This window comes from Eublepharis macularius, chromosome 1 (genome assembly GCF_028583425.1).
Source record: "Eublepharis macularius isolate TG4126 chromosome 1, MPM_Emac_v1.0, whole genome shotgun sequence".
Lineage (NCBI taxonomy): Eukaryota > Metazoa > Chordata > Lepidosauria > Squamata > Eublepharidae > Eublepharis > Eublepharis macularius.
This window is the reverse complement of record NC_072790.1, coordinates 222346606-222356650: the sequence shown is the minus strand read 5'-3', so window position 1 is coordinate 222356650 and position 10045 is coordinate 222346606. Positions and strand designations below refer to the sequence as shown.

The 10045-nt window shown below is 44.5% G+C and overlaps 1 protein-coding gene across 2 annotated transcripts in view; it reads left to right on the top strand.

The window, feature by feature from the left end:
• Nucleotides 1-310: 310 nt before the first annotated feature.
• EFR3B (EFR3 homolog B) overlaps nucleotides 311-10045 on the top strand; it is a 65096-nt gene continuing 55361 nt past the window's right edge. The window contains exons 1-2 of one of the 2 annotated variants that reach the window (XM_054985661.1): nucleotides 311-391; nucleotides 5248-5375. In XM_054985661.1, the coding sequence (XP_054841636.1) occupies nucleotides 5269-5375 (107 nt within the window). In that variant the 5' untranslated portion in view covers nucleotides 311-391; nucleotides 5248-5268. The remainder of the gene's footprint in view (nucleotides 392-5247; nucleotides 5376-10045) is intronic. The other variant, XM_054985654.1, reaches the window with a different exon arrangement.

Here is a 10045-nt window from a genome sequence, read left to right as displayed (position 1 = left end):
ATAATATAAGCCATTTTGGGTCTCTGTAGGAGAGAACAGTGGAATATAAATAGTGTAAATAAATAGATAAGCCAAACCAGGCAAGTTCTGCCCCAGAATGTCTCACTGCTTAGAACTGTGGGGGAAGCAGTTTTGCTCAGCGTGGCTTAAAGGGGTGATGATTTCATCTGGTTCTAATTTTAACTGTTCAACAGTTCTGTTTTTGTATAACAGTGAGCTCTGCTTTAATAAAAGGAAGATTAGTTACATATATTGGTTCTATATAATAAGCTCAGCTGCCTTGTTAAATAAGGGGCTCTCCTTTCTGTTTCCAGGTGTCTGTGGCTGCTGCGGAGCTTTGCGTCCTCGTTACAAGAGGCTCGTTGACAATATTTTCCCAGAGGATCCAGAGGTAAAGGACCCTTCTGTTGAGGTTTTTAAGCATGTTTCATGTAGCCAAACCTTTTTGCTCATGTGTTGCCCTGCTGGTCCCAGTGTCTGCACTGAACAATCACAGGAAAATTTCCACCAAGTCTAAAAAGCTACCTGCGTGGTTCGTTCGAGCCAAGGAAGCCATAAAAGGTTTCCTTGAAAAAGTGGGAAGTTTCCCCCATCAAGGTGAACGGAAAGGAGCACAAGTTCTGCAGAAACAAATGTATGTTGACAATAAAGTAAGATAAAAGAGAATCTGAGGAGCAGATGGCCAAAAATAATAAGACACATCATAAGCATTTCTTCAAATATATCAGAAGCAGGAAACTGGCTAGCGAAGCAGTTGGGCTAATGGATAACAAAGGACTACAAGGATTGCTTAAGGAAGATGCAGAGATGACAAAGAAACAATGAATTATTTGCATCTGTTTTCACTGTGGAAAATGTGGAGCACGTGCTCATGTCAGAACTGCTGTTTTGGGAAGGGAGTCTGAAAAACTGAGTCTGGTTGAAAGGACAAGAGATGATGTGCTAGGACTTCTGGGCAAACTGAAAACTAACAGGTCTGCAGTTCCAGACGGCATACACTCAAGGGTTCTTAAAGAACTTCAATGTGAAATTGTTGTTAGTGGATCAAGTATAAGTAACTTGTTGCTAAAATTAGCCTCTGTGCCAAATGACTGGAAAGTAGCAAATGTCTCCCCAATATGTTAAAAGGGGGTCCAGAGAGGATCTAGGGAATTATAGGCTAGTTAGCCTAACATTTTCTCCAGGTAAATTAGTGTAACTTGTTGTTAACTAGAGAATTATGAAGGAACAAAGCCTACTGAGGGGATCTGCATAGTTTCTGCAAAGGGAAGTCCTGTGTCAACAGACTTTTGAGCAGGTTAACAAACGTGAATACGGGAGGTCTGGTAGATATCATATACTTGGACTTCTAATAGGCTTTTGACAAGATACTACACCAAATACTTCTGAGTGAGTTTTGCACTCATGGAATAAGATGATTAGGGGGGTTGAAGAACCTTTCCTGTGATGGGCTGGACAATCTGGGACTCTAGAAAAAAAGACAGCTAAGGGGAGACATGTAAGAGCAAGGGGTGGAGAAGATGGATAGAGGGAGCTTTTTCTCCCTCTCCCATAATACTAGAACTCGGGGGCACCCAATGAAGTTGTTGGGATATAGGTCAAGGATAGACAAAAGGAAATACCTCTTTACTCAGTGAGTAATTCCACTGTGGAATTCACTGCCAGTGGAGGAACTGATGGTCATGATGAGAGGTAGTTTTCAAAGGAGTTAGACCGATTCAGGGAGGAGAGGTTCATAAATAACTACTAGCCATGATGACTGAAGGGAGCCTCTGTATGTAGAGGCAGCAAGCCTCTGATAGCAATGCTGAGAGGCAGCAGCAGAGAAAGACCTCAGCCTCTTATGTCCTGATTGTTTGGCCCACCAGGCCAACTGGTTGGCTGCTGTGTAAAAGAGGATGCCGGACTAGATGGACTCGCCTCTTCTCTTTTGTTGATCCTGTGCTTGGGGCACTCTTCCAGAACACCCATGGAACATAGCATGTTCCTTCTGATCCATCCTCACACTCCTGCATAAGGCTGCCTTGTACAGAGTCAGACCATTGGTATATCTAGGTCAGTGTCATAGAATCATAGAGTTGGACCTCCAGGGTCATCTAATCCAACCCCCGGCACAACGCAGGAAATTCACAACTATCTCCTATACACACACACAGTGACCCCTGCTCCATGCCCAGAAGATGGCAAAACATCTACAGGATCCCTAACCAAACTGGCCTGGGGAAAATGGCTTCCTGTCAACTACTCTGACCGGCTGCAGATCTCCGAGGTCTCAGGTAGAGGTTTTTCACATCACCTACTGCTTCATCCTTTCAGCTAGAGATGCCAGGGATTGAGCCAGAGTACTTCTGCAAACTTTTTGCTTATAAATTTGTAGGTTGGTAACTTAACTACCAAGCCAGATAGTCAAGCAGCAGTGGTCTGTTTTTGTTCTTTGTTCTTTGTGTATGCTGCCCGCTACCCCCCTTCTTGATCTAAGATATAAAATGCAGGAGGAATAATGTGGTAGATCTATCACTTGGTTTCTGCAAGAGCCAGTTTTTGAAGAGAAGCCGTTTTTTTTAGAGCCCAGATGACACATGAGCATGTTAGCAATAGTTATGTGCCCACATAGCGTGACAGTCCCTGTCTTCCTCATCCTTTCCACTGTTTACTTTGAAGTTGCTGTCATCATCATGCTATCGAGCAAAGCTTTTATGTTTTTATTACATTGATCCCATGGTAGACAAGGGCAGTTTATCTGAGCCACCTCAGGATCCGTGGGCAAGTTTGCCATAGGTGCAGAGAGATCTTGCAGTAAATGCTTTGCAGATTTCCATATGCTCCCTTGAGGTAAGACTGGCCAGTGACCATGGCATGGTTTGGGCAGTTTGAAGCATCTGAAGATGCATTCAGAACATCGGGGCTATGCTGTGGCTGGTGGTCAAGCATCTGCATGGCGTACAAAAGGTCCCAGGTTCCATCCCTGGTATCTCCAGTTAAAAGGACAAGGAAGTAGGTGATGTGAAAGCCCAATGCCTAAGTCCCTGAAGAGCTGTTGCCAGGCAAAGTAGATAATACTGACTTTGATAGGCCAATGATCTGCCACAATATGAGGCCGTTCATGTGTCCATGTGAAGTCCCCAGTTCAAATCCTGAAGTTTGCCAGAAGTCATTTTCTGTGTTTCAAAACCAGGATCTGCAATATGAGAATGCTGATCTACCTTATGAGGTGGTTGGTAGAGATCACAGAAATTATTTATGTGGAACATTTTGACACCTCCCTTCAACTCAAAGCTTCATCTAATAGTAAACTGGGTGACTCATGAAACTCATGAAAACAGCAAAATCAGGCCAACCTCATGCAAGACAGGGGTTTCTGCATATTTGGGGTGTGTTTTGAGGGCTGTCTTACGGAAAAAAATATAACTCTGTAAATGAACCAAAAGTAAAAGAGGTGGGACCCCTTCCAATTTTGATCTAAGGTGCAATGCTAAGAAGAGTTACTCCAGTCTAAGCTCATATAACCAGTTTGATGTAGGGGTTAACAGCGGCAGGACTCTAATCTGGAGAACCTCACTCCTCCGCTTGAAGCCAGTTGGGTGAGCTTGGGTCAGTCACAGCTGTCTCAGAGCTCTCTCAGCCCCACCCACCTCACAGGGTGATGGTCATGAGGAGGATAACAACACACTTTGTAAACTGCTGTGAGTGGGTATTAAGTTGTCCTGAAGGGCAACTGTTGTTGTTGTTAGATTGGAGTAACTGTTCTTAGGATTGCACTGTGAGTCAGTTAAAGAAGAAAACAAGACAGGGAGATGAGGAAATTGGTCTGCTCACACCCCTAAGAGTTTATAGACTCTTGGAGGAGGAGGTGGTGTCTGTGTGTTTGCAGGTCCTTTTCTCCCCACTCACACCTTGATTCTTTGTGGGCCCCCAGCTTGTCGTGAATAATAACAAAGTATTCAAGTGATGTTAACTCCTGACAGGAGCATATTTCTGTTCGCTTAATGGATTTCTAGCTTGCCTTAATGAGTCAGCTCCTGTAGAGAGGGCCACAGTCTGCTCATAACACATAAATCAACCAGTTAAAAATAAAGAAGTTATTACTGTTAGTTATTAGCGCTGAGGTACACGGAGGAGAGGGTTGAACCATCTGTGACGAAAGGGCTATATTTTATTTATTGGTTCTATTTATATCCTGCTTTTCAGACAATTGTCTCCCAAAGAGGCTCATGTTAGTTGAGAGATGGGCTTATACTTTTAAAAGGCAAAGACCCATAAGGGGAAAGGAGTGGCAAGAAAAGGTAGAAAAGCAGGATTGTTTCGGCAGTGTGGAAACAAAATGCTATTGCCTCAGGGCCCTGGCTGATCTTCCCTTTTTGATGTTCTTGATTGGATGGAGGTGGTGCAGTTCTCCTGTTGACAGAAGTCCTCTTATGTCCGGGGCCTCAGGGCAGCTTGTTTTAAAATAGAACCTTCCAGCAGGGAGGGAGAAGAGGACCGTTGACCACTGGGAGTCAGGACGTCTTCCCCTTGAGATGGTTTTCTTCTGAGGAATAAGCCTCCCAGTGGCCCTTGGACTTCTGACCAGTGGAACATGCCTTCCCCTTGCTTTGGCAGTCCCAGAGTAGCTGTTTTTATGAACAGATCGCCACTGGTTAATCAACCCCTTCTTATGTTTGTGCTGTTGTGGAAATAGAGTGCTGGTAACTTGTAGTTCGTTGCTTGTTTGTTTGTTTAAGTTGTCTGCCTGGAAAGAAAGAAAATCATGTCACTGCAGCAGTGTTTTCTGTGCCAGCGTGCTTTCTCTGGAGGGAACGTTGCATTGAGGGTGTGACATGAAACAAGGCAGGCTAGAGTTGCCCGTGGGGACACGTGGCAAATCCGGTTCCTGTTATGTGGGGTGGGTGAAGGGAAGAGGACAAGGCAACAGGAATGGTGGCAAAGACCATTCAGTTCAGCACTTCCCAACAAGTGGGCTCTGCCTGACCCCAAAGTAGGTCCCAGGATTTTGCAGTTTTATCGATTTGTGCATGATGTGTGTCTTTTTCATTGGGAAACCATACCAGGTAAATTTGGACTTGTGGGTCGCCGTACTAAAGAATTGGGACCCACTTGTTTAGTGTTCCACTCAGAGCATGAGCCTCCTTGCCCTCTGGATGGTTTTCTCTTTAATTTCTTCCTTTGGCCAACTTGGACTCCTGAATTTTAGACCTGCTGCAGGCTCAAGTTCTGAGGCAAGCATGCTTTCCTCCTCCCCTGCTCCAGGATGGGCTGGTGAAGACCAACATGGAGAAGCTGACCTTCTACGCACTCTCTGCTCCTGAGAAGCTGGACCGCATTGGTGCTTACCTGTCAGAGAAGCTGATCCGAGATGTGAGCAGACACCGATATGGGTAAGGGGTCCTGTTGCTGGTGAAAAATCACTAGAAATTCAACATTATATGCAGCTTTTAAGGTACATTGAATACATGGAACTGCTTTATATGGAGTCAGATCATCAGTCTATCAAGGTCAGTATTTTCTGCTATGACTGACAGCTGCTCTCCAGGGTCTCAGGTAGAGGCTTTCCCGTCACTTCCTACCTGCATGCATAGCAGATTCCGACTGTTGGATTTAGGAGATTGATTGATTGATATTTGTCACACTCAGGTGCTTTGGGGTTCAGGGGCAACCATCACACAGAGTGCCCCCTTTTGCCCATCCTCACCATCAGCTGCCGTAATCCCTTTATTTAATCCCCTCCTCCCACAACTAAAGACTGCTGTTCATTTAAACAGAGTCTTTTACCTAGGTTTGGAGCCTGCTTGCTGTCCCCGCCTTACCTAGGGAGCAGCTCTGTCTGGTATTGGTCTCAGCTGCCTGATCCTCTCTGTCTACAGTCCCAGAGATTTTTCTTTCCATCTCTGCTCTTTCCTTGAGCCAGCTGCCTTCCAGAAAATTTTCCCTTGCTTTGGCCCTGGCAGCCTTTTTTCATAGCCATCTGTCCTTCTTCTTTTCCAGCTGGAACTGCCTTTTTATCAGGTTCCGGCCTGAGGAAGAGGTAGCTGGACCACCAACTTGGGCTGTGCTCTAGCTGCTTTTAAATTCAGCTGGGCCAGTGGTGGCAGTGCGCACACGTATAGCTCTCATCTTTCACAAGAGCCTTCACCTTTCAGTGTGTGACCTGTTATCCTTCTGTCTCAGGTTCTTTTAAATCTCAAATTATCTTGCTTAACAGATACTAAGTTCCCTTAATGCACCGTGCTTAACATTTGGCCTTGGGATTTCCTCCATTCTTGTTCTTCTCCCACTCCTTTCTCACTGTCCCTTGCAAGATCTTTTTAAATATGTATTTTTAGCATTTGCTGTTTCTGGCTTTGAACATACAAAGCTGCCTTATACTGTCAGATCATCTAGCTCAGCACTATTCACTCTGACTAGCAGAATAATAGTAGGCTGTTACTGCTGTTGTGAATGGTAGCTATGCTTACCTTGTATACATTTGAGCTTTGCAGAGAAACATCATACATCCCTCTTGCATTTCATCTTGTGTGTATGTGTGTGCCTGTCAGTTGAGAATGCAATTTGTCCATCTGACAAAGCGTGCTGTAGCCCCTGAAAGCTTACGTCACAATAAATCTGTTTCTCTAAGGTGCCATAAAGCTCTCTGTTTTGCTGTAACTGACTGACATGGCTTGAAATTTAGCTGCTAGTTGCTATAAGTTGACATTCACAATTTGACTACCATACCCTTCCTGAGTGATGCTGAATACATGAGACCTCTACATGTGGCGCTATGCCCATGAAATTAATGCATGCAGAGGGGGCATGGACATAACTATGCTGACACTGCCCTCCCCCGACTATGCACAGTTGCCTGTTCATGAGCAAGGAGGCTGTGCATGTATGACTCCCTCCCTGTGATTGGGAATGTTGGGGAAAGCAGCATTCCCAGACATTGAGAAGGAGCCTTTGCATATGTATCCTTTCTGTACACACAGGCTCAGTGCTCACAAGCTGGAAATTGGGCTTAGGTGGGAGGAAATTGTGCTCTGGTGTGCTCACTCCTCCTATACATGCGTTGATTTCAGTATGGGCAAATGTGTGCAGAGGATTGTGGTCTCATTTTACTGACAAGAGTGCTTGAGATAATATGGAAATTCAATCTCTGGTGTTGTCCATCTCGTGCAGGTCATTGCTTGATGTGCATGCCTGTGTGAATCTGCTGTGCCTCTCCCTGGCGCTTTCCTTACTTTTCTTCTTCTTCTCAGTGGTAATAGTGTTGATGTTTGTCACCCAATTGAAGGCCAATGGGTTATCTATCAGTGTTTTTTTTATACCGCCCTTTTCCTAAGGAGTGAAGGATACGTTTTTCTTTCCTCCTGCATTTCCACCTTATGAGCTAGGTTAGGCTGAGAGAGACAGGCCTAAGGTTACTTGCTGGTCTGAGATTTAAACATGGCTGTCTCCTGTTCTAGACCACTACTCTCACAGCGACTCTACACTGTCTACAGGATATTGTTGGTCTCCTTCTTTATTATTTTTAAATTTTCATTCTGGACAGTGTTTTAGCTTGGCTGATTGAGTAGATTCTATATCTGTCCTCTCTCCGTCTCTCTCTCCTAACACCTGCCTCTTCTTTCACAAATATGATCTTAACAGGTGATGTTTGCTGGAGAGATGTTCCAGGGACTTCTGGGGGTGTTGCTGTCATGCAGGATAAATTGCTGCTCCAATTAGAGATGTCGGAAGAACTTGAACGGAAATTCCTTTCAAATAATTCTGGGATTCATTCCCTTTTGTCTTGCCAACAAAACCTAGATGCTGGCCAATTCCTCTTTGTGTTCTGTGCTGCTGTTTGCACTTTGAGTTTGGCTTTTATGTGCTGGTGAATGGAGGGGTAGCGGGGAGAGAAGCATAAAAAATGGGAGCCGTTTCAAAGTTGCAGAGACTTCTGCTTTCATCGGAACTGAAAAATCCCTTCAAAGCCTTGTTGGAGGTTCTATGTTCAACAGACTGCTAATGAGGTTTTGCTTGCAGTATAGAAAGAAACCCTTTGAAGAATGATAGTTTGATGTCTGAAATAAAAATTTCTGGGGGGAAATGTATTTTTCCTCTATTTTCAGGTGTTTAATTGACTTAGAACCCTGACAAAAGCTCTCAGCTCCAGTCTCTCTGACGATGCTTTCACACATACGGTAAACAATCCATTTTGGGGACCAATGTAAATTCTTTTTTCTTTTAAGGGAGTATAATTCCTGGAATGCAAGATTTTATTGCTTCAAGAGTGACCTGTTAGAAATATAGTGATATCTAGGGATGTGCGATTTGGTCTATCTGGTTTAAATGTACCCCAAAATACTTATTCAGTACTATTCGGGTATATCCGAATATATATATCTGTCTTATTTGGGCATCTTTGTATAAACCAGTGTTTACATTCCCAAATAAGACATTTGGGAATATCTGGGAATTGCATCTTAAAGGTTGCCGCACCTTGTCTGCTCCTCCCTTTGCAGGTTTCCCAGGTTACAGGAGGAGGGAGAAGGGGGGTAATGTACACTGTGTGTGTTTGCATCAGCCTTGCTTGCTTGTCAGATGCCATTGCCAAGTCTGGCTGGCTACCTTGTTATTACTGGCTTGCCAAATTGGCTGGTGGGATTCTCTGATTTGATGTTGGTTCTGTGGGCTTTCATTGGCCCTGGGTTATGCCTGGCATCTGTGAGTGACACTGGTTCTGTAGGGCATGTAACAGTATCCCTTGCTGAAGATTGGTTCTGCTGGGTTTCTCTGGTTTTGGTTTTATTGGGCTTTGGTTTCATTGGGCTTTGTTGGCTCTGTTTGCATTGGGAGGCTGGGCCAGTGTTGTTACTCTTGTGTGTTTGGCTAAGGCTCTTTTTAGGCTTTTGTCTTTGACCTAGAAAAAGCATTTCCCCATAAGAAATAATGGAAGAATGGCTGGGAGCATCATTTCAGGAATCCATAGAATTGAACTCCTTGATCCAATCAATTTGAAACTTGAGGCATAAGTGGACAGGCAGGACTAGGATCCCTGCAATTTTGGTATTGTTTGCTTGAACCAACACCCCTCCAGCCCACCCTGGAAAGATTCCCTCATCAGGATTAGTGGAGCCAAATGAATTTGGAATTCTGAATAGACCCTGAATCTGAATACTCTATTGGTATTTTTGGATGTGAATTTTGGGAACACTAAATACATACAGTATTCCAGATACCCAAATCCCAAACATACTCTTTTTTTTTAGTGTACACTGCGAATGACTTCACTGAAAAGGTCTAATAGCTTGTGTGGTTTTTCCCTGTGCAGATGCAATAGCATAAGCTTTGAGGAAGCTGCCAGTAATGAGGTAGCTGAGATGTACGGCAAGTTCCAATCTCACCTCCAGCCAGACCGTTCAACAGCAAGCCTCCATCTCTCAGATTAGCCCTATTTCACAGTGTTAGTGTTAGGATTAAATGAAAGATACTACATGTGCTGCTGAGGGGGGAGCGGAGATTGAAAAATTTAGAACACACGCCTGGATTGTGAGTGACTAATACAATTAGTGTAAGAAGGATGCGACTGCCCTCTTCTGAAGGCTTGTTATGGTCTCATGAGCAATCGCCCAATTAAAAAATCATAAAATGTAGCTGCTAACACTGAAAGCTTCACACATAAGTGAGCTTGAAAAAGGGAGTTGTTAACAGATGAGGGGTGGAGGTAAAAATGTTAGAGATGGACCTGGGACTGTTGGCTCACGACCTTTGAGGCCAATGCCCTCCCCCTGATCACTGGGGCTATGAAGGGGCAACCTTCCTCTGCTTCAAAGGTTCCTGAGGCAGGGGAATAGAATTTGGGCTTGAATGACACACTGCCTTTGGAACGCAATTTCCTCCCCTCTCCTTTAGGACCCAGGTGAACGGAAGCAGCGAGCCCCTTGTTTTCCCTTCAGCATGGCACTTGCCCTGGCTAGCAAAGGCCTCCTGTGTGTGTACTAGTTTCAGCTTTCAGAGCTTCACTGTATGTATGAGAGCCTTGAGTTCCTTTTGCATGGTAGTATTCTCTCCATCTACAGACAGAGGC